At 53.0% G+C, this 23,738-nt stretch overlaps 1 protein-coding gene across 2 annotated transcripts; it reads left to right on the top strand.

The window, feature by feature from the left end:
• Window positions 1-593: 593 nt before the first annotated feature.
• Slc12a4 (solute carrier family 12 member 4) lies at window positions 594-23,642 on the top strand. 2 transcript variants are annotated; one of them, XM_052167135.1, is made up of 24 exons: window positions 616-788; window positions 6,109-6,203; window positions 7,422-7,553; window positions 10,948-11,094; window positions 11,201-11,255; window positions 13,202-13,332; window positions 15,062-15,303; window positions 15,410-15,624; window positions 16,219-16,383; window positions 16,465-16,563; window positions 16,853-16,910; window positions 17,276-17,450; window positions 17,823-17,941; window positions 19,142-19,240; window positions 19,493-19,612; window positions 20,107-20,211; window positions 20,407-20,575; window positions 21,050-21,245; window positions 21,360-21,529; window positions 21,620-21,751; window positions 21,832-21,939; window positions 22,519-22,703; window positions 22,841-22,974; window positions 23,076-23,642. In XM_052167135.1, the coding sequence occupies exons 1-24, from the start codon at window positions 674-676 to the stop codon at window positions 23,165-23,167; spliced, it is 3,258 nt and encodes a 1,085-aa protein (XP_052023095.1). In that variant the 5' UTR covers window positions 616-673; the 3' UTR covers window positions 23,168-23,642. The 2 variants fall into 2 exon arrangements, with proteins under 2 accessions (XP_052023096.1, XP_052023095.1); XM_052167136.1 differs by lacking the exon at window positions 6,109-6,203 and having other exon boundaries at window positions 594-788.
• The last annotated feature ends 96 nt before the right edge of the window (window positions 23,643-23,738 follow it).

Below are 23,738 nucleotides of genomic sequence, written 5' to 3' on the forward strand. Positions count from 1 at the left end.
ATGAGGGTGTTGCCTCTGGCGAGAAGGCAGCGGACTCCTCCGGAAGGGCCTACAGTCTTCTACCAGCTGCTACTGGAGAGGCTGCAGCCAGCGGGACCAGGGCAGAGTGTAGGCTCAAGGGGACTTGGCTACCAAAGTCCCGAAGAAACGTTAGAGAGAAATGATGGAAATGGAGGAGAGTGTATGTAGGGGTGATGAAAGACTTTAGGAGATTTGGGGTGGCCAATGAGACATTGGGCAGGCCGTGCTAACTTTCCCGCTAAATAACAGAAAGAGATTGAGCGCTAATTAGATTCAGGAAACAGAGCCAGTGCACCCCGCGGCGCCCCGTCCCACCATCATAAAACCCCTAAAAGTTAAAACGACTTTCCCTCACTTTATTAAGGATCGCATCGGGGGTTCAGAGACGGCAACCTCTTAGGAAAGTCACACAGGAAGCCAACTCTCAGGCAGTTGGAGTACTTCGTTCCCGGGGTCCTCCCGCCACTTCGTCAACCCCCCCTCGGGGAGGAGCCGACCCGAGCCCCTCCTGCTCCCCGCCCCCGAGGGGCGGCCCGGGGGGCGGGTGGAGGAAGTGAGCGCAGCGGGGTGGAATGCGAGCGGGCGGGGCGGGCCAGCCTGGGGCGGCGGGGACAGCCGGCTGGAGGCTGGGACTGCGGGCCAAGCGCGCGCGATGCCTCACTTCACCGTGGTGCCGGTGGACGGGCCGCGACGCGGCGACTATGACAACCTCGAAGGGCTCAGTTGGGTGGACTACGGGGAGCGCGCCGAGCGGGAAGACTCGGACGGTGAGGGTGCGCCCGGCGGGGGCTGTGGCTGGGACAGGGAGGCGTCTACACGGGACTCGCGCCTTCGGACCGCGCGCGCAGACGTCCATGCGGGACTCCACTTCTCTTGTTCCTTGCGCGCTCAAACAGACAGACGAGTCTTTTTAGTCCGGGACTCACGGGCTAAGTCGTCCTCCACCCACCCCCAGCTCCTCCCCCCGAGGGCCGCGGGCGGGCGGGGGCTGCAGACGTGGCCGCCCGGGAGGCCGGCTAGCGGGCTGCCTCGCTCAGGCTGGTGCTGAACACGCCTTGGGTCCGGGTCCAATGGAAGCCTGGATTGCAGCTCCCTCACTTTCCGTGAATCGCCCCCATCCTGAGTGTCACCCTTTCTTCCCCTATGACTCATCGCCCCTCTCTTGTCCTCTCCCTACCCCTGCTTCCTTGCACACTGGCCGGGTAGGAGCAAAGGATGTGCTCGCAGAAGGGCCCGTGTTGGCCTTGGTGTAGATCTGTGGGTACCGTGGACATCTAGGGAGCAGTCACACGGGGCCAGGCTTGTCTAGGCACTGTACATGAAGCAACTCGTTTTAATTCTCCCAACCTCCCCCATGGGACAGGTTCTGTTACTCGCACTTAGGAAGGAGTGAAGGGAGGTGGGGAAGAGTTATGTAACTTGTTCCAGTGGGATTCAAACCCGGATATGAGAGTGTAATACCTTAAGTTAACCTAGATATTAGGGCTGGTCATAGAGGAGAACCCTTCCCCCTTCCAGTGCCTCTCACTCCATCTTCCATCCGTGGAGGCTCCTCACACTTGGAATGGGAACAATCCTGGGAATATGTGTCTGCCTGTCTGTCCGTGTGTCTGTACAGGCATGTGTAAATGCACGTGTGTAGCTGAGTACCACGGGGTGAAGGCAGGGTCAGGTCAGGACGTCCTCAAGGCTACTGTTTCCAGCAAGGCTGCCAGTGATGAACGTGGTGCTACGTCTGATAACAGATGCCTGTGATGTCTGGGACTGACCGTGATAGAAACATGGAGGAAATGTGTGTTGTGTCTGGTGATGGTATCAGAGGCTGTCTGATAGGTCTGGAATGGTTGAGGGGCAGTCAGTGCTTGATGTGAATGACGACTGTGTCACCTGTCTGCCATGGGGAGATGTAAGCCAGGGGCATGGACTGTAGATGTCACAGAGATTTGTCAGGTTCCACAGCTATGTGTAAGTAACCCTAGGTCCAACATCCCTGACTGCCCCTGGCCTGGTTCGAGGGGTCAGAACAGTTTCCCTCCTTCCCTGGGACTAGAAGGATGTTTGTCCCCAGAGGATGTGCTGAACTGCATCCTTGAGATTAGCCTGGACCAATGGGCAGTACTGAGCCTTTTCTTTGGCTCCGCCTTGGTCCCTCACAGGCTGACAGGAGTAACCTGGAGCTATGCTGGCTGCTGGTTGCGTCCTGCCAGATCCCTCCAGGCCAAGCCAGCTCCTCCCAGCCCCACCCCCTTCTTCTCTTCCTATTTACTCCTTTTCGGGCTAGATTGTGGTGTGTCTGCAGCATGGGGGACACGCTGCACCCGGGTGAGTGATTCTGCTTCTTTGTAGATGTAGCAAAGGATCAGAGAGCACGGAAGTATCTTAGGCCTAGCTCTGTTAGGATTCCCCCCCCCCAACACACACACACACACACACACACACACACACACACATACCTCTGCTCTGAGGGGCATACATAGGCCTGCTCATCTAGATGGCCTGTGGCCAGAGTAAGGAAGGTCATGGAAGGACATTCATTATAGGTAGATTCCATGTACATAGGACCAAAAAGGTCACCTAGGTCATCCCTACCATTGGGGCTTTCACAGTTGCTGGTAGGAACACACCGGTGTGCCTCATAGGGAGCCCCAGGCCTGAGCTGTGCTCCGGTTCTCTGGGGGTCTCAGGTAATGTCTGAAAAGCTTGCTCCCGGCAGGCGGGCAGGCAGGCGGGCAGGCATGCCTAAGCCTGCCCTGGAATTTTTGGAATAGCCGAGGCCAGGGCGGGTAGCTTGAAGTTTAGGGGAGTAGAGACCTGAGGCTCTGCTCAGACCCTTTCATATCCCCACAGTCCTGTGGGAGGGGGCCTTAAGTGAGGCTTTGTGGAGTGCCCTGCCCGTGTCTGAGGCCAGACACTACCTTTTCTGATGCATCAGGGAAGTTGGAGGACGGAGTTATTGTCTCTACTTCATAGAAGATGACATGGTAATGCAGAGAGACCAAGCCGTTTTCTTTGGGTCACACAGGGCAAGGGGCAGAAATTCAAGCCATCCTGCCGGACCTCTGAAAACCCAGAGGCTGGGGTATGCACACAGTGGCCAAACTACATATACCAGAGGACTTTTTTCTTTATTTTTTTTCTTTTCTGAGACAGGGTTTCTCTGTGTAGCCCTGGCTGTCCTGGAACTCACTCTGTAGACTAGGCTGGCCTCAAACTCAGAAATCCGCCTGCCTCCCAAGTGCTGGGATTGAAGGTGTGCACCACCGCTGACCGGTGCCAGAGGTCTCTTCTATGTTGAGGTTGTCATGCTGTACCCCAGAGTGCTCCCTAAGTGGCCTGGGCTCTAGAGTGCGAAAAGAGAACCCACAGCTCAGCTGCCAGCTGTGACAGACCCCAGACCCAGGTCTGGCTCTCCTCACTAGACAGCCTTGTCTTATTCCTGTCATGTGCCGGAAGGTAAGGACTGGAGACAGATTCAGAAGAGTTCAGAGCCATCCGGGAGTGATGCGTGTAGGGACAAAGGATCAGGTGGGTCACTGAGGGGGGACTGTTGTGGGCTCAGCTCAGCAGCTGCTAAGATTTTTTTCCCCTTTTGTTTCTTTTTAAACACGAGTTCTCAGCCGGGCGGTGGTGGGGCATGCCTGTAATCCCAGCACTCTGGGAGGCAGAGGCAGGCGGATTTCTGAGTTCGAGGCTAGCCTGGTCTACAGAGTGAGTTCCAGGACAGCCAGGGCTATACAGAGAAACCCTATCTCTGAAAAAACCAAATCCAAAAAAAAAAAAAAAAAAAAAAAAAACCAAAATAAAACAAAAAAACACGAGGTCTCATGTAGTCCAGGCTAGCCTTGAACTTGACATGAAACTAAAGATGATTTTGAACTTCTGATCCTCTTGTCGCCACCTCCTGGTGTTCCACACCCGTGCTACCAAGCTCAGTTTCTTGAGGTACTGGGGATCAGACCCAGGGCTTTGTGCATCCTAGGCAAACACCGTACCACGTGGGCTACATTCCCGGTCCTCTAGAGGCTTTGTTTTCTTGATGCAGCCCAGGCTGCCCTGGAAACAACTATGTAGCCTGAATTGACCTTGAACTCAGGCTCTTCCTTCCGTAGCCTCCCAGGGGCAAGGATTACAGGTTCATACCACCATACCGGGGTCTACAGCCACGTTTCCCAACTTGTAAGTCACAACCCCTTTGGGAGGGTCTACTGGCTCTTTTACAGGGGTTGCCTAAGACCCTTGGAAAACACTGATATTTCCATTACAATTCATAAGAGTAGTAAAATTACAGTTGTGCAGTACCAATGAAATAAGTTTATGATGGAGGGGTCACCACGGTATGAGGAACTGTATTAGAGGGTTGGGGCAGAAGGTTGAGAACAACTGCTCTACAGTTTCTAGATAATAGTAGGTTCTTCTTAGAAACAATTAGTATCGGTGGTGGGACAGCCTACAGTGGGTGCCTTTAGAATAATTGATGTTTATTTCCAGCTTCGTGGAAGGATACAGAGGGAGAGGGAAAGAACTGAGGATAATAAGTGTGGGTTACGTTTATGGAGACTCCCAGCAGGCAAGGCAGAAAGGGAAGTAACATGAGCCGCAGAGCCTCCATTCTCATTTCTGTTATCCTCTTCATGTTGTGGCGCTTCTGGATAAAGAGTTTCCGGCGGAAATGACTGCCATGGCTGGGTTTTGCGATTTTTCTTGTGATTCCTTCTGAATGAGCATGGAAATGAGTTAGCAAGCACGAGTGCCAGAGGAGTTACCTGACCCCAGGAGCCTTTAACGTGACTTGGGTTGGAATGACTGCTGGCTTTGGCACTGACCTTCATAATGCACCTTGATCTGCACAATCATCCGCTGTGGAACGGAGAGCCCGTGTACAAAGTCAGGCACACACACGGACCTCCTCTGATCCCAGCACTGGGAAAACTGAGCCAGGAGGAGCCCTGGGGTTTGCTGGCTCGCCAGTCTAACTGAATTGGTGAGCTCCGGGTTCAGTGAGAAACCCTGTCTGAAAACGTAAGGTGGAGAGCGAGAAACGGATGCACCTGATGTTGACCCCCATCGGTAGACATGTATGCACACATCATGTGTGCACACATCCACCACACGTACATAGACAAGAAGCAAAGTGGGCGTGTGCTTACATCTGTGAGCCCAACCTTTGGGAAGCTGGGGCAGGGGCATTGGCACAAGGTTGAAGCCAGCCTGGGCTACATTTAGAACCTGTCTCAGAGGAGGAAAAAGAGGAGATAAAGAATGTGTTTGTGGCCCAGTGGTAGAGCGTGAGCCTGTAGGTTTCATCCCAGCATGCGGCAAAAGCAGCACAGGCTCCTTCCTGGCTGCGAGTTTCAGAGGCATAGTTTTACCAGCCTGAGATTTGTGTAGGGGCCAGGCTCTTAATCTGTTCTGGAGCAAACTGGCCTGATATGGAAACCAAAAGGCTACGGGGCAATCTCACAGCAGGCTGTGCCCCTGCATTTGCTATGCTTAGCCAGATCCTTCTGGTGCTCTAGCTTTCCCAATGGCTTTTTTCTAGTTCCTTGTACCCATGGGAGATTGGCTCCATCTCCCAGCATGCTCCGGGTTGCCCTCCAGGACACCTGATGCAGTGCATGATGGGGTAGTTAGCAGACCCCTTGTAGGGGAAGGCAATCTGTGTGGTTCCATCTTCCTGGAGGGCGAAATGGTGCACTCTAGGAGCTCCAGGTCCTTGGGAGGAAGGAAGGTGGGGCTTCAGGATTGGTCAAGGCCAGGCCCCGCCTCTTCAGCAGGCCTCGCCCTTCGTGTACACCCAAGAGGCACTAATGTGGAGATTTGGAACTTGGAATGAGGACCCGGGATTTGATTCCTGGGTGCTTCCTTTATGGCCCTTCAAGAACAAGTGACGGGAAAACAGAGGCCCATCATATAAACACTGCGGTTTCCAAAAGCGTTTTAGAGACATGGTGTGTGTTTGCCGCTTCTCAGCCTCTCGGCTAAGATTAAGTGCAGAGCTGTTTTGTGGGTTGGCTTTCTGGGTTGGGGGTATAGGCTGGGGCCTGGGAGGTAGCAACTCACTGGAATTCTCTCCCTCTCTTTCTACAGGACAGGGTAACCACAGAGAGAATAGCCCTTTCCTCTGCCCTTTGGACGCCTCCAGAGGAAATGACTACTATGACCGGAACCTGGCACTGTTTGAGGTATCTAAGGAGCCATTCAGGTGTGGTAGGCTGGCAGGGGCTTCTCTGGACCTCTCAGCTAAGCATCAGGCCGACTTCTCTTCCAATCCTGTCTGCCCTTCCATCTTTGCAGCCGTCTAGGCTGTGGTTCTCAGGGTCCTTTCAATACGCTTTGCCTTCCCAGACGCCCTTGCGGCCTTTCCTCTGTTCTCTAGGGCCGGTCACCTTTGCCTTCCTTGCAGCCCCTCACCAAGGTGACAACTTCCTCTTCCCTCCATTCCTAGGCCTTCTCCCAGCCCATGGCGCTGGTCCCTGCTGTGGATAGAATCTTCCTTTTCTTTCCTATTGGCTCTTCCAACTGTTACCCTCTAGTTACAGAGGCCTGCTTTTCCTCCAGCCTCTGTCCCACTCTGCCCTCCGGAGCTACAGCTGCAGTGAGCGTGTCTCTGGAAAGATTCCCATGTTTGTGCCTTCCAACTGGAAATTTCCCTTTCTAGGCCCAAGTTGAGAAATAAGAACTGGTTTTAAGGCATGGTGCAGGTTCCTAAACTCTGAACCCGTACATTCATCTACGTCACGGCCAACTAATGTTGGCTTCTCAGTCTCCACACACCCAAAGGGCCTACATCTTCCCTTGTCACTTGTAACCTGGCGTCCTGTGTATAGAATCAGAAAGGACCTGGCAAAGCTTATGACAGTAGGCAGATGGCAGAGTCACATAGGCCACAGGGGTAGGGGACCCTTTGACTCCTTTGAGTGTTGGAAGTCTTATGCTCTGTCCCCACCTGAAGATGAGTGTGAGTGAGTGTGTGTGGTGTGTGTGTGTGTGTGTGTGTGTGTGTTGATATAATCCTAGAAACCCAGCCATAGCTTCAAAGTGGTGGCCAGGCAGGCTGAATGAAGTGTGCAATCTGTCTGCCTGCCAGCAGTGCCTGCCCTTCTTTCTCCCCTGAGGCAGGTGATTTTCACAAATGGGCTGGCAGTGATTATAGCCAAGAAGGTTGGGCAGAGAGACCAAGTCACTGGGCTGGGCCTTTTTGAATGCTGCCTTCTGGGGTGTGGTGCTCACACCTGCCCAGTTAGCTGGCTTGGGCTTCCCCAGGCAAGCGCCGGGATCAGGTCCAGGCCTGCCTCGGGGCTTGGCACTGGGCCAGCAGCCGAGCTGCTGGCTCCACACAGGTAGCCCGACACTGGCCTGGCCTGGCCCCTTGCCATCTTGCCCCGTGGCTCTGTTTACAGGAGGAGCTGGACATCCGCCCAAAGGTGTCATCTCTCCTGGGCAAGCTTGTCAGCTATACCAACCTCACCCAAGGAGCCAAGGAACACGAGGAAGCTGAGAGTGGAGAGGGAGGCCGTCAGAGAGCTGCCAAGGTGAGCAAACAGGGTCAGCTGAGGGACCACCACATCTGGGAAGACAGATGTTTTCAACACAGATGTGGTGTTGAACATATATGGACCAGTAGGTGACAGACATGGAGGGCATGGAGGGTGAGAAATAAGTGCCTTTTAAAAAAAAAAAGATTTTTATTTATTTATTTATTTATTTATTTATTTATATATAAGTATACTATAACTGTCTTCAGATACTCCCGAAGAGGTCATCAGATCTCATTACAGATGGTTGTGAGCCACTGTGTGGTTACTTGATGGGATTTGAACTCATGACCCCTGGAAGAGCAGTCAATGCTCTTAACCGCTGAGCCATCTCTCCAGCCCCCGAAATAAGTGCTGTAAGCTGAAGGAGCTGTCAAAGGCAGAGCTAAGTGGTTTGGAAGAGCTCCTGAGGGCAGAGGGGCAGAGGAGCCTCAAAACAACAGAAAGAACAGTAGCTCTTTGTACTTAGCTGTCAGCGTACGAGACACTGTTTTAAGATCTTGAGTATTTACACACACACACACACAGAGAGAGAGAGAGAGACACTCAGATTTGAGACAGAAATCTGGCTTGGTAGTTACACACCTAGAGTCCTAACTAATTTTAAAGGGGCTAAAGGAAATAGACCGACTGTCCCAGAGGCTATCTTGGGCAGATAGCTGTCTGTGCTTGGAAGAAGCTGGGTTCTGATACTGGCTGTGCCATTCTCCCTGGCGGTAAGCACAAACCAAAGTAATTCCTGGTTGAAATAATCCAGGTGATCAGCAGCTTCAGACCTGCTTATGAGATACAGGTGTGGCTGGGGTGGGTCCGAGAGAGAGAGAGAGAAAGCCAAGCTAAAATGTATCCTTTCTTTCCCTTCTGCTTATAGCTGTCTGCCCACTCTTCAGAGAGGGCAGCTGATACCTTGGAGTGGTCTAGACCTGGTTGTGATTTTGGTGGACTAAAGATAGCAAGAACTCTAGCTATCCCTGTCCAGCCCTGTAGGAGAGTTCTCAACTTCTGGAGAGTTTTGCTTAGTGCTGGTAGGATCCTTGGATAATGATGGGGAGAGCCCATAGCTAGGAATGAAAATATCCTCCAAGAAAAGTCTGTGGGAGGGAACTCCGAGTTAACCTATGGCTTAATCTGGAGCCTGTGAGTGTTGGCCACCCAATTCACCTGATCCTACAATGATGCTGTGAGAGGGAGGGTAGCTAACGGCCCTAGCCCCACTGGCTGATCTGTGGAGGAAGAGTCTAGCCAAATCTAACTCAGACAAGAAGGCTTGCAGCAGGGAAGGAGGGTCTCCAATCAGACCATGCCTGAAAGTCAGCCTCTCCCCAGCAGACGCTTCTGCTCTAACCCCATGACCTTCCCAGGCTGCCAGGGGTTATTTAGGGATTCAAAAAGCATTTCCGGCCCAGCCCTTTCCCACACTGCTCTTTTCTTAGAGTGACTCAGCCTAGGATGGGGGTAGGAGTCGGAGTTCTTGCTACTACCACTGTCCAGTAGGTGGTGTCCTCTGAGAAGGGCTCTAAGACCTCAATAAGGGTATCGATCTCTCACCCATACAACCTTGTGCAGGACGGCGTGTGGGAGCACGTGTTCTTACCCTGCCTCTCTTGAAGATCCTCAGGCCCCAGCCCAGGCCCAGCTTCGGAGAAGAAGAGGCTTTGCTGGGGTTCTGTGGATGCTCTCAAGAGGTCACTGGCCAGGGCTGCATCAATGTTGCCTCTGTACACAGCGTCTCTGTCGTGGCCTCCTGGGTCGCCCCTCGCCTGCCCTTACAGAGTTGAGAAACTACCAATCTGTATGCTAGCGCGTTCTCGCTCGTTCACAGACGCATCTCTGTTCTGTCTATGGGATCCCCTAAATCAGAAGGGACTCAGAAGGCACTACTTACTGGGTTCAGGAGCATTTGGGGGGCCTTGTTTGGTCTGTTGGTGTTAAGAAGCTATATTAGAGCCAGGAAGTAGTGGCGCACGCCTTTAATCCCAGCGCTTGGGAAGCAGAGGCAGGCAGATTTCTGAGTTCGAGGCCAGCCTGATCTACAGAGTGAGTTCCATTCCAGGACAGCCAGGGCTACACAGAGAAACCCTGTCTCAGGGGGAAAAAAAAGTGGATCTTCCCACTTCTGATGCTTTAATTAAGGGGAAAAAAAAATCCCTCACAGATGTGCTCAGCCATTTGGGTCTTAGCTGACTCCAGATGTAGTCTAGTTGAGAACCAGGAATAGCCTTCACTCAAGCCAAGGCCTGGATATACCAGTACACTGGTCTATAGTCCAGAGGAATGCACTTCAAAGCTGGAGCTGACAGGAGAGATGAAGTGCGTCCAGAGGCCAGAGCTAAGGAGTCTGGGCCACGTAACCCACACTTCATTAGAGAGCAGTGCAGGAATCTTCAGCAGGAATAATGGGGTTGGACTTGGTTTTCAGTGTAGAGAGGTTGTCAGCTATCTGGTGTCCCCCAGAAAAGTTTGGTAAGAAGCAGACGCGTGTCGGGGCAGCAGGAAGGCAGGAATCTGTCTACTTGAGCTGGAGGTGGGGGTTCGAGAGAGGGAGGGACAGGAACAATGTTTTGAGCTTTGACTTGGGTAATGAGGCCTGCCAGGTGGGAAGGGGGCCATCTGAGACAGGCTCTACTTTCCAGAAGTTGAACAGAAATGAGAAGCTAGGTATTGCAGTGCACTCCCGTTATCTCAGGACCCAAGAGGCTGAGACAGGAGGATAGCCATAAGTTTGAGGCCAACATGGTTTATATAGTGAGTCTCAGGATATACTGACTAGAGAGCGAGACTCTCTCAGAGAAGAGAAGAACCAGACATAACCATGACACCTGTGATCCTAGCACAGAGATACCAAGGCAGGGAGATCATCAAAACGTCAAGGCTGCCTAGTCTACATAGAGTTCTAGGCCAGCCTGGACTACACAGGACCTTATCTAAAGAACAAATGAACAAAAACAGCAGAAGAGGAGGAGGCAATACTTTGATGTGGGGGAGGAGCTAAGCTTTATACATAAACATTATGCATAAGGTTTGGAACCTTACACATAGGACAAGACTAGGGTCATGTCTGTCGAGATGGCTCAGTGGGTAGAAGGACTTGAGGCATGACCTAGGGACCTGAGCTTGAGAGAACTGATGCTGAACATGTCCTCTGTCCTCTCTGCATGCCACTCACGCTCATACAATAATGATTGAAGGGAAAAAAAAAGGAAAAGTCAGGTCTCGTGCTTTCTTAGCCCGAGCTGGCTTCCTATGGGAGAGATAGCCTAGCAGCTGCTCCTAACCTCCCGTGTTCCACTGGACCCCAGGCAGAGAGGCTGCCGAGGGGCTAGGGTCTCCTTCCTGTGGCAAACCTGGACCTCTCTGATGCTGTGTGCCTCCTCCCCTCCTGCCCACATAGGCACCCAGCATGGGTACCCTCATGGGAGTGTACCTGCCCTGCCTGCAGAATATCTTCGGGGTCATCCTCTTCCTGCGGCTGACCTGGATGGTGGGCACAGCTGGTGTGCTGCAGGCTCTCCTCATTGTCCTCATCTGCTGCTGCTGTGTGAGTGTCCCCATGTGCTGGAGCTGGGCTGGGTGTGGGGCAGGTGGCTCTACAGAGCCCCCCCCACCCCCAGCTGAGCCGCTCATCCAGACCTTCCCTCCCACAGACCCTGCTGACAGCCATCTCCATGAGCGCCATCGCCACCAATGGTGTGGTCCCAGGCGAGTAAAGGCCACCTGTGGGGCCTCTTTTTTTTTTTTTTAAGATTTATTTATTTTATGTGTATGAGTACACTGTAGCTGTTCAGATGGTTATGAGCCATCTGGGAATTGAACTCAGGACCTCTGCTCGCTGGCTCGCTCCAGCCCAAAGATTTATTTATTGTTATATGTAAGTACACTGTAGCTGTCTTCAGACACACCAGAAGAGGGCGTCAGATCTCATTATGGATGGTTGTGAGTCACCATGTGGTTGCTGGGATTTGAATCAGGACCTTCCGAAGAGCAATCAGTGCTCTTAACGGCTGAGCCATCTCTCCAGCCCCAACGTTGGGGGGTGGGGGGGAGTCTTGTAAGGAACATGCCTAGAATCCACCCCCATCTGCCTGCTGGCTTCCATCCATTCTCCCTCCTCCTCAGGCAATATCTGGTAAGAGTCCCATCCTTGACCCTTTTTTTTTGGGGGGGGGGCGGTGCGGTGTTTCGAGACAGGGTTTCTCTGTGTAGCCCTGTCTGTCCTGGAACTCACTCTGTAGACCAGGCTGGCCTCGAACTCAGAAATACGCCTGCCTCTGCCTCCCAGAGTGCTGGGATTACAGGCGTGCGCCACCACTGCCCGGCCATCCTTGGCTCTTAAGACAGTGCCTGCTAGGAGCATTCCTGCCTATCAAACTTTGAAACCGCTGTTGTGTTTTGATAATATCAGTGTGTCCTGCCCAAGAGAGAGCGGAGCGTGTTTACCATGAGAGCTTAAAGGGGCAGGAAACAGAGTGGAAAATGGAAAGTATCCCCTCACCAGGCAGAGCTCATTACTGCTAGCTTTTTTTGGGGGGGGGGGTTGGTTTTTTTTCAAGACAGGGTTTCTCTGTATAGCCCTGGCTGTCCTGGAACTCACTCTGTAGACCAGGCTGGCCTCAAACTTAGAGATCCACCTGCCTCTGCCTCCCAGAGTGCTGGGATTACAGGCGTGCGCCACCACCGCCCAGCACTGCTAGCTTTTTAAAGGTACATGGTCTTAGGAGCATATGAACTATTAGTCTCTTCTGTATGCATATATAACACTGGTATCTTCCATATATATGCACTTATATGTGTCTATATATTTCCCCAGTTTGGAATTTTTTTTAAAGTAGGTTACTCAATACTAGGATATATAACCCATTTATGAGATAGTCTCCTATTTATGGGTTCTTCTTTTTCAACACTGTGTTTTTGTTTGTTTATTGTCGTCGTTGTTTCCAGTATTTTGTGATATGGTGTCACTACTACTTAGCCCTGGTTGGCCTGAAACTATGCAGACCAGGCTGGCTCTGAACTTAAAGCGGTCTTGCTTCTGCTTCCTCAGTGCTGGGACTACAGGCATGTGCCACTACACTAGCCTTTTTTTATTTTATTTTATTTTTTCCCCTCTTCTCACCACTATTGTCATGAACAGTCTGGGACACCCTGGATGCTTCCTTTAGGGGAATCCAGGATGTGGAGTTAACACATACAAGAAATTGACCCCTTTGGCATTTTTTGATGCCTATTAGGATTTAACAGCAGTATTGGATCAGTCTTGTCTCCGTATTCTTACTCCTTTGGGGCTAGTACTGACTGCAGCAGCAAAGACTCGGGCAGGTCCATGCTGAGCCACAGGGACAAGAAACCAGTCAGAGCCGGGCGGTGGTGGTGCACGTCTGTAATCCCAGCACTCTGGGAGGCAGAGACAGGTGGATCTCCGAGTTCGAGGCCAGCCTGGTCTACAGAGTGAGTTCCAGGACAACCAGGGCTATACAGAGAAACCCTGTTTTGAAATCCAAAAACCAAACAAACCAGTCAGGACAGATTTTGCTCTGGTCTGTTAAAGAGAAAAGCAGTCTGCTCTTTTGAGTGGCTGTGGTGGTTTGTTACAAGGGAGATCCCACTAAAGAGTTAGTCTTGACCTGCGTACACTTTCCTCATTTTAGCTGGTGGCTCCTACTTCATGATTTCCCGCTCTTTGGGACCAGAATTCGGAGGTGCTGTGGGCCTGTGCTTCTACCTGGGGACCACATTTGCAGCAGCCATGTATATCCTAGGGGCCATTGAGATCTTGCTGGTGAGTTGGGCTAAGCCTCCCTCGGTCCACCCTAGTTCCATCCAGTCTTTCTAGACTCCAGAGGCCACTAGTACTTCCATCATGCCTGGCCAGCGTCTTGGGTTTTCTAGTGGGAGGCCTCTGGGGAGAAGGCTCATTGTTCAGATCTGTGCCCTACCCCCAACCCCCACCCCTGCTGCCCCCTTACACTCCTGATGGTTTGGGCCAAACAGGGAGGGCCACCCTGGTTGCCTTCATCTGACCCTTGATGTTTCTTCTATCTGAACAGTGTTGGGCCATGGCAGGGGGCTCTGTCACGTGATGAGCTGAGTGACAGATCTTGATAATGACAGAGATTGCCCCCTAGTCTTTTGTGAACCCTAACAAGCTCTGTCTCCCCCAGACTCTCAGTTTTTCTTTTCTTTTTTTCTTTTTTAAGATTTATTTATTTATTTTATGTATATGAGTACACTGTAACTGTCTTCAGACACCCTGGAAGAGGGCATTACAGATGGTTGTGAGCCACCATGTGGTTGCTGGGAATTAAACTCAGGACCTCCGGGAGAGCAGTCAGTGCTCTTAACCTCTGAGCCATCTCTCTAGCCCGAGTTTTTATTTTCTAATTCACATTTCTTCTGTGTTATTTGGAATTATGTAAGAAAATGTGTCTCTGACCCGCCCCTGTGTATTTATTTATTCGACCATGTAATTATATGGGCCCCTGGAGGGCTATTTTGTTCTCTGGGCTATTGGGTATAATCCAGTACTATCATTGTTTTGTTGCCCAAACTGTTTCTTTTGGCTGTTCCTTCCACAGGTTGGCACCGTGTCTGTATCTTCTCTTCTTCTTTTCTTTTCTTTTCTTTTCTTTTCTTTTCTTTTCTTTTCTTTTTCTTTCCTTTTCTTTCAATGGTGGTTTTGTTGACACAACATGCGTGGCAAGCAGTTTACTATCCATTGGAAAGTACACAATTCTTGGGCCAGTGAGTGCCTGGTGGGCACAGGCGCTTGCTACCACACCTGAGGACCTGAGCTCCATCCCCAGAACCCACACGGAAGGCAAGAACTGACTCCTGCAGTTGTCCTCTCACTACACACCTGCGCCACCCTAAATAAATCAGTGTTTGTTTTCTTTGTTAACATATAACTCATGCACAGTGTTGGTGCATGCCTTTAATCCCACCAGAGACAGAGGAAGGAGGATCTCTGTGAGTTCTGGAGGCCAGCCAGGGCCATGAGGTGACGTGCTGTCACACTCACTCTCTCTGTCTCTCTCTCTCTCTCTCTCTCTCTCTCTCTCTCTCTGTCTCTCTCTCTCTCTCTCTCTCTCTCTCTCTCTCTCACACACACACACACCAAAATAGGGTGGGGGTGGAGATTTAGCTCAGTGCAAGGCTCTGAGTTCAGTCCTCAGCTCTTAAAAAAAAAAAAGAAAGAAAGCTTACAAGTTAGTGGTTTTTAGTATATTTTTAGGGATGTAAACATTGCCAGAATCAGTTCAGAGCATCTTCACTGCTCTAAGAGAACTTCACCAGTAACCACTCTCCCTTCCCCCTCCCTTAACAGACACTAATCTGCGTTCTCTCTGTGGGTTTGCTCTTCTACATGTTGTATAGACATGGAATCGTGCACTTCTGGTCTCCTGTGACTGGCTGCTTCTTGCAGACACGCTTTTAAAAGAAAAACCAAAATGACAGGTTTCACTCCCCAAATAGAAGGTTGGAACTAGAGCTCTGTCTTCCTGTTTCAGACCTACATTGCTCCACCAGCTGCCATCTTTCACCCATCCGGCACCCACGACATGTCCAGTGCCACCTTGAATAACATGCGGGTGTATGGGACCATCTTCCTGACCTTTATGACCCTGGTGGTGTTTGTTGGTGTCAAGTATGTGAACAAGTTCGCCTCGCTCTTCCTGGCCTGTGTGATCATCTCCATCCTCTCCATTTACGCGGGAGGCATCAAGTCCATTTTTGACCCTCCTGTGTTTCCGTAAGTAACTAGGGCCTTTGTCCAGCCATTGCACCAACATCCTTTCTAAGCCTTTGATGCCACGGATCCCGCAGTCGAGCAGGTACTAGTCCTTCTCTCCCTGCAGGGTGTGCATGCTAGGCAATAGGACCCTGTCCCGGGACCAGTTTGACGTGTGTGCCAAGACAGTTGTGGTGGACAATGAGACAGTGGCCACCCGGCTGTGGACTTTCTTCTGTCACAGCCCCAACCTTACTGCTGACTCCTGTGACCCCTACTTCCTGCTCAACAATGTGACAGAGATTCCTGGCATACCTGGGGCAGCTGCTGGTGTGCTCCAGGGTGGGTCCTCCCTCCTGTGTCCTGACTCCACCCTCAGCCTCAGCCCCAGCCCCAGCCCCAGCCCCAGCTCCAGCCCCAGCCCCAGCCCCAGCCGGAAAGCAGAGCACAGAGCTGTCCTTGTGCCCAGATCAGGGGGGTTGGGAGGAGGTCAGGTTTGGCTGCTTTCCCTACTCAGCTGTATCCTTTTAGCCTGCCTCCTTGTAACTGAATTTTGAGTGAACGGAGCCGGTTTGGCCAACATCCCAGGCCTGCAGCAAACCCTATAAAGTCCTGGCATTCCCCTTTCCCTGGCTGCTAGCCCCTGATGCTGTGGGAGATGTTCCCACAGGAGTCATAAAGGGCCTCTGTCTGAGAGTCATGCAGTAGTGAGGTCCAAGCCGATGAGGGTTCGGTCCACCTTATCTGTTATAGCTCGACCAGGACAGCTTCCTCTCTGGCCAAAGCAATCCTATGGCAGACACCTTGTAGTCACTGTGCCCTGGCTGTCCCCAGAGTTGCCAGAGATTCAGGGCATCTGTGGGCTCTTGCTGGGCTGCCCCAGACTTCCCTGGGGACATCATTGGTGCTGTTGTGATAATGCTCCCACTTCTACAGAAAACCTATGGAGTGCTTACCTGGAGAAGGGCGAGGTTGTGGAGAAGCATGGGCTGCCCTCCACAGATACCCTTGGCCTGAAGGAGAGCCTGTCCCTGTATGTGGTGGCTGACATTGCCACGTCCTTCACCGTGCTGGTTGGCATCTTTTTCCCTTCTGTAACAGGTAAGATCTCCATGCCCACACAGTCTTAGCCCTACCCTAAATGCTGGAGAATCCCTGAGGGAATCTTGTCTGTTTTTGGAGGCATCATGGCTGGCTCAAACCGCTCCGGGGACCTCCGTGACGCCCAGAAGTCTATCCCGGTGGGGACCATTCTGGCCATTGTTACCACTTCACTCGTGTGTATCCTTCCCCAGGCATGGCGGGGCATGTGTCAGAGGGTACTTCTCAGTATCTAAGTTGCCAGATAGTGTGTGTGGGCACACCATACACACACACACACACACACACACACACACACACACACGCAAGTGAGGAGATCTTAGCTCCTCCTTTGCGCCTGCACACAACTGTTCACCCTGGGATCCTCTGAGGTCTGCAGGTCAAGGCTGTGGCTGTGATGATCACCAGGGTGCTGTGTGGGGAATGGATTGGGGTCTGGTGGGATTCTAGCTTCCTTAACACAGTCCAGACTTCAGCAGTGTGATCCTCTTCGGTGCCTGCATCGAGGGTGTGGTGCTCCGAGACAAGTGAGTGAGCTCTGCCCCTCACCTCCCCGCCAGCTTTTTCTGCCCTCACTCTAGCCCCAGCCCCTCCACCCACCCAGTGTCCTACACATCTCTGACAGTTGACTTCCGGTAACAATCTGTGTAACCAGGTAAGTCAGGCCCCTCTATGACTTTTGCTTCCAAGGTGACAGTGACATTAAGATCAAGGATGGGATAAAGGGCAAAGATACAAGACTAAGAGCTGGCAACTGGTCTCCGCTCAAAGCTCAAGCCTCTCCTCTCCCCCGTTTTTCCTGACCCCTGCTTACCCTTTACTCTTGGGTGACTTGTCCCAAGGCTTGGAGGGCTTCTTAACCAGGAGCATGGTCTGAGCCTGGCCTCTGCAGGTACGGTGATGGCGTCAGCAGGAACCTGGTGGTGGGCACCTTGGCCTGGCCTTCGCCTTGGGTCATCGTGGTCGGCTCCTTCTTCTCAACATGTGGTGCTGGCCTCCAAAGCCTCACTGGGGCACCACGTTTGTTGCAAGCCATTGCCAAGGATAACATCATCCCCTTCCTCCGGGTAAGTCCTCCTGTACATCCCACAGCCCTGATGCTCTTGGCCCGCTTCCTGGCGCGGGGTGGGGGTGGGGGGTTGGACAGGCAGATTCAGATGCGGTGAGGTTTGCCTACAGTGGACCCGGCCTTGGCAGTCATCCAGGAGCTTCTCTGGCTCTGTTTGCTGGTAGCACTGCTGCTTAGAACCCGATCCTGTTCTTGTCTATGCTTCATCCAAAGCAGAGAGACCCAGAGAAGGAGAGTGAGGGAAACTTGACTCCGTAAGGACAGGCACAGCACTGGGACCAGAGGGAGGGTGGGAGAACAGGTTGTGACCTGGGGCTGCAGATGTGGGTAGTGGCTATGGTAGGGACAGCTCCTTTTCTGGTGCTTGCAGGTGTTTGGCCATGGGAAAGCAAACGGCGAGCCAACGTGGGCCCTTCTCCTGACGGCGCTCATCGCCGAGCTGGGCATCCTCATCGCCTCCCTTGACATGGTGGCTCCCATTCTGTCCATGTGAGCTGGGGCAAGGGCAGAGAGTAGTCCGGAAAGGCTCCCTGAGAGCCCCAGCCCCTCCCAGTGAACCTGTCTGGTAGCTACGCTGCCACTGGGAGATCGGCTGGGCTCAGTGGGGAGCTGGAAGGGCTGTTTACCCTGATTTCAGAAGCCAGCCTGGTACATCCACAGCATTGAAGAAACCCACAGATAGATCCTAAGCCCCATGGTAGGCACCTCCCTAGAGCAGGCCAGAGATGCCCATTCCGAACATGGCGAGCACCTGGTCTGCTGGCCCATCAAAGCCATCGCTGCCCCGTCCGTCATTTTAAATGTTCTGCAAGCTGAGGAAGTGAGCGTGCTAATGCCTTACAAGTGGTGGTCAACATGATTTCTAGGGGTCTCCAAGACAGTTTGGTTTCTATGTTCACCCCTGCCCATGTTGGGGTCCTCGCCCATTCTGCTGCATAGTCAGTGGTCCTTACCTGTTCAGTAATGAACCGTCTCTGCTTCACCACTCCACAGCTTATAGATCTGACAGGGCTGCCTTCCTCCTGAGCAGACCCCAGCCCTCCCCATAGCCAGGCCTGTCAATCTGAGTTCTGGTGTTCCTAGCATTCACTGTTGCGCATAGATGTGCGTACCTCAAGCTATTCTTGCCATAGGCATCTTGAGTGGTGGCTCTTGTTGGGACCTATTCCCCCATGGAGTTCCTGCCCCCTGATATCTCTTCCTTCTTTGCCCTTTCTCTTCATCACCGAGGATGGAGTTTGACGCCCTGTCCCCTCGGTCCCCAGAAGGACTCACACAGTCTGCCTTGCCCATGTCCCAACTCCCACACGCAGCACAGCATCCTGTCTCTTTCCTTCAGAACAAAACCACATGGTCCTTGACCCTTGTGTTTTCCTGACCTGGCCTTCAAATGCTTGGTAGCTCCCATTCAACTGATTGTCTGGGCCACAGACTTATATAGCGCCTTGTCATCTGTCACACCGAGCCTTCCCCAGACTTCCTCTACATTCCAGGCCTGGACTTGGTCCCTTTCTCACCCCCCCTCACTGGGGAATATGTACCCACCCTCTGCCACTTGGCTCTGAGGACATGTCCTTAGTACTGCCGTCTGTCTGCATCAGGCTAGGAGTGGGTTCCTGGAGTTAGGAGCCACAGTGAATGTAGCCCAAGGGACCAAGGAAGCTTTTCTACACCAACTGCTTCCTGTAGGTTCTTTCTGATGTGTTACCTCTTTGTAAACTTGGCCTGTGCTGTGCAGACACTTCTGAGGACCCCCAACTGGCGGCCCCGGTTCAAGTACTATCACTGGTAAGTTGCCTGCTGGGTGCCGGGTCAGGTCCTCCGATACTGGCAGTACTAGGGAAGCCACAAGCCCCATTCTGGAGGAGGTCTGAGTTTCCGAGGCAGCCTTTGACACAGTACGAGGAGGGAGATTCTCTGAATGGAGACTTGACCTGCTTCACACATCCACCTTGTGACTTGGGACCTGCAAGGGTCACCAGGGTGTGGGACGGACTGTGACCTGGATTCCTGATTCCTCTCCTCTCCTCCCTGTCCCAGGACGTTGTCTTTCCTAGGCATGAGTCTCTGCCTGGCTCTCATGTTTGTCTCCTCCTGGTACTACGCCCTGGTGGCCATGCTCATTGCGGGCATGATCTACAAGTACATCGAGTACCAAGGGTGAGTGAGGGCCTCCGTCGGGCCTGTTGATAGCTTGAATCACATTACAGGTATCTAACTGAAGAGTGAGTGTTGGGTTGGCCGTGGCAGGCTGGGCCAGTTTTCCTTTAATGCAGTGGTTGCTTGGTCTGTGGTTGGGGGTTGTGACTCAAGGCCTGACCTTGCTGCAGCCCATATTCACATGGAAATCCCTGGGTAAAGGGCGAGGAGTGTAGCTCAGTCGGAAAGTACTCACTTAGAAAATGAGGGAGGCAGCCAGGCGGTGGTGGCTCATTCCTTTAATCCCAGCACTTGGGAGGCAGAGGCAGGTGGATTTCTGAGTTCGAGGACAGCCAGGGATACACAGAGAAACCCTGTCTTGAAAAAAAAACAAAGAAAAAGAAAAAAAAGAAAAAAGAAAAAGAGGGAGGGAAGGAGAAAAAAGGAAGGAAGGGAGAGAGACAAGGACATCTCCGGTAAACCAGGGGCTCAGTGGCTTGTGGTGACATCCACAGGGCTGAGAAGGAGTGGGGCGACGGGATCCGAGGCCTGTCTCTGAGTGCTGCGCGCTACGCACTGCTGAGATTAGAGGAAGGGCCTCCTCACACCAAGAACTGGCGGTAAGTTCTCCCCCAGACTGACAGGTCCTCTCAGGTTCTGCAGTCCCCTCAGGAGATAGTAGGAGGACCCTCTTGCTGTTGGGCCCTTGCTTCTGGGCGCCCCAAACTTGTGGGAGTCCACATTCTGAGAAGGAAAGAAGAGGACTCTTGGGAAAGGCCAGGCCCTCAGGCCATCCAACTGTCTAACTACTGTAGGCCTCAGCTCCTGGTGCTGCTGAAGTTAGACGAAGATCTTCATGTGAAGTACCCCCGGCTCCTCACCTTTGCCTCCCAGCTCAAGGCTGGCAAGGGCCTGACAATCGTTGGCTCCGTCATTCAGGGCAGCTTTTTGGAGAGCTATGGCGAGGCCCAGGCTGCTGAGCAGGTAGGTAATGGCCAGGGATGGAAAGAACACTTAGCCAAATCGGTGCTTTCTGGGGCGCAGCAGGCATATAGGGAAGGGCTTCGCCAGTCTTGGTCGGCCAGATGGACAACACTGTCGCCATCTTGAAACTTGAAAAAGTATGGTTGTCTCACCTGGCCCTTGGGCTAGCAAAACACCTCAGTGGGTAGAGGCTCCCATGTTTAGGCCTAATGACTTAAGTTTGATTCCCAAATTCTACAAAGAGACAAGGAAGAGACCTACTCCTAAGAGTTGTCTTTTGACTTCCATATGATGTAGTATGCTTGCACTGCATGCACATTCACACACACACACACACACACACACACACACACACTGGGGCAGCTTGCTCCTGGGTCTCCCCTGTGAACCCCAGCGTTCCAGTGTTCTGAAGGGATCCCGGTTTGGGTGGAAACTGGTGGGCCTTGCTTTTTGATGCTCTTGTATCTCCTGCAGACAATCAAGAACATGATGGACATAGAGAAAGTAAAAGGCTTCTGCCAGGTAGTGGTGGCCAGCAAGGTTCGAGAGGGGCTGGCCCATCTCATCCAGTCTTGCGGCCTGGGCGGCATGAGACATAACTCCGTGGTGCTGGGCTGGCCCTACGGCTGGCGGCAGAGTGAAGACCCACGTGCCTGGAAGACCTTTATTGGTGTGTGAGGGTCTGGCGTCTAAGCTGAGCCAGGGGCCAAGGGCCAGGGTTAAAGTGAGGTGGCAGAGACCAGAGGGTCACAGGCTGGCAGTCAGCGGTGCCCCTCCTCCCTAGACACTGTGCGCTGCACCACAGCTGCCCATCTAGCCCTGCTGGTGCCAAAGAACATAGCTTTCTACCCCAGCAACCACGAGCGCTACCAGGAGGGCCACATTGACGTGTGGTGGATCGTGCACGACGGAGGCATGCTCATGCTTTTACCCTTCCTGCTGCGCCAGCATAAGGTGCGCCACCTGGCTGGGCACGGGCGAGGGCAGCTGGGCTCCCGGGGAAGCCAGGTGTGGCCGGACCGCTCACGCGATCCCCTGCCGCAGGTTTGGAAGAAGTGCCGGATGCGCATTTTCACCGTGGCCCAGATGGACGACAACAGCATCCAGATGAAGAAGGACCTGGCCATCTTCCTGTATCACCTCCGCCTGGAAGCTGAAGTGGAGGTGGTGGAGATGGTGAGCCGCCCGCCCAGCGCTGTCCCCAAGGCTCCCCTGGGATCATGCAGCCTGGTACTCATCGCTTCCCCTGTCTCCAGCACAACAGTGACATCTCTGCATACACCTACGAGCGGACACTGATGATGGAGCAGCGGTCTCAGATGCTGCGGCAGATGAGGCTGACCAAAACCGAGCGGGATCGAGAGGTAAATGGCCATCTTGGTTTGGGTTTGAAAAGGGGCCAGATCGCGCCTTTGGAAGACCCTGTCTGGGGGATATAACAGAATGATTCAGGACTAGGTTTGGTGGCTCATATCTAGGCTGAAGCAGGTGGATGCCTGTGAGTTTGAGGCTAGCCTGGTCAACAGAGTGAGTTCCAGGCCAGCCAAGGGACTTGTCTCAAAAACAAAACCAAAGCTGGGCGGTGGTGGCGCATGCCTTTAATCCTAGCACTTGGGAGACAGAGGCAGGCGGATTTCTGAGTTCGAGGCCAGCCTGGTCTACAGAGTGAGTTCCAGGACAGCCAGGGCTACACAGAGAAACCCTGTCTCAAAACAAAAAACCCCAAAAAAAACCCACAAAACAAAAAGGTAGGCATGGTAATCCATGCCTGTAATTCCATTGCTAAGGAGGCTGAGGCAAGAGGCCAGCCTGTCTTTGACAAAGAACTACATCTGTTCTGCTTGAACCAGAAAGGGCTTAGAGGCAGGGTAGTGACATTGGACCAGCCAGGCCCCCAGTTTCCCAGGGTACCAAGGATGCCTCTCTCCTCTGGTTGTCCTCAGGCCCAGCTGGTGAAGGACAGACACTCGGCTCTGCGGCTGGAGAGCCTCTACTCTGACGAGGAGGATGAGTCTGCAGCAGGGGCTGACAAGATCCAGATGACATGGACCAGAGACAAGTACATGGCTGAGCCCTGGGACCCCAGCCACGCCCCTGACAACTTCCGGGAGCTGGTGCACATCAAGCCGTGAGTACAAACCATGCTGAGGTCTGGAATGGAGGGAGAGCGGGGACAGGCATGCTGTGCAGATGGGCCGTGGACAGAGACTTCCTTGCTAGGTAGACAGTTCTCTAGCCTGTGCTCAGCCACTTGGTCTGCTGCAGGGACCAGTCCAACGTGCGGCGTATGCACACTGCCGTGAAGCTCAATGAAGTCATTGTCACACGCTCCCACGACGCCCGCCTGGTCCTACTGAACATGCCCGGCCCCCCTAAAAACAGTGAGGGTGACGAGAACTGTATCCTTTTGTGTAAAGGCTGACAGTGGGGAGCTAGCCTCTCCCTGAGTAGAAAATGGCCTCGGTCCTGTGGCTGCCTCCTTGACCTGACAACCCTGCAGACATGGAGTTCCTTGAAGTCCTAACCGAGGGCCTTGAACGGGTGCTGTTGGTGCGTGGTGGTGGCCGGGAAGTCATCACCATCTATTCCTGAGCCTGATGGGGCCTTGTGGCCTGGAGTTGGGGTGTCTAGGACAACAGTGCCCAGCCTTGCACCTACTTGCCAGTTCTGCTTTGCCCAGCCTTGCTTTGCTAGGTCTCCATGGAAACGAAGCTCAGACCTTGCAATGGAAATGGATCCGAGGGCTCTCAGGACCCTGGAGGACTTAGGGACTTTCCCCTTCTGTACTCCAGTGGAGGCCTGTCCTGACTAGAGAAGACTGGTGAGGGTTGACGCGGGGTTTGAAGTCCCAGACTGGCCCGCGAGTGCTATTTATTGTATATTTATTGTTTGGATATCATCATTTCAGAAAAGAGGCGGGGGACAGTAAGAGGAGGAGCGGAGCTGGGCCTGCCTGCAGGAGGCCCTGGCTCAGGCTGCTGTGGGCAGAGGCCCTCCTCAAGCCCAAGTAGAATGGAGCTGGCCAGCCGAGCCTGACTTTTTTCAATAAAACATTGTGTACTTCTGGGCCTCCTGCTGCCCTGGCTCTTTTTCCCCTGGCGCCAAGGGAAGAAAGATGGAACTGAACCCAAGTCCAGAGCCAGAACCCAAAGGCTATGCCCCT

This window comes from Apodemus sylvaticus, chromosome 21 (genome assembly GCF_947179515.1).
Source record: "Apodemus sylvaticus chromosome 21, mApoSyl1.1, whole genome shotgun sequence".
NCBI lineage: Eukaryota > Metazoa > Chordata > Mammalia > Rodentia > Muridae > Apodemus > Apodemus sylvaticus.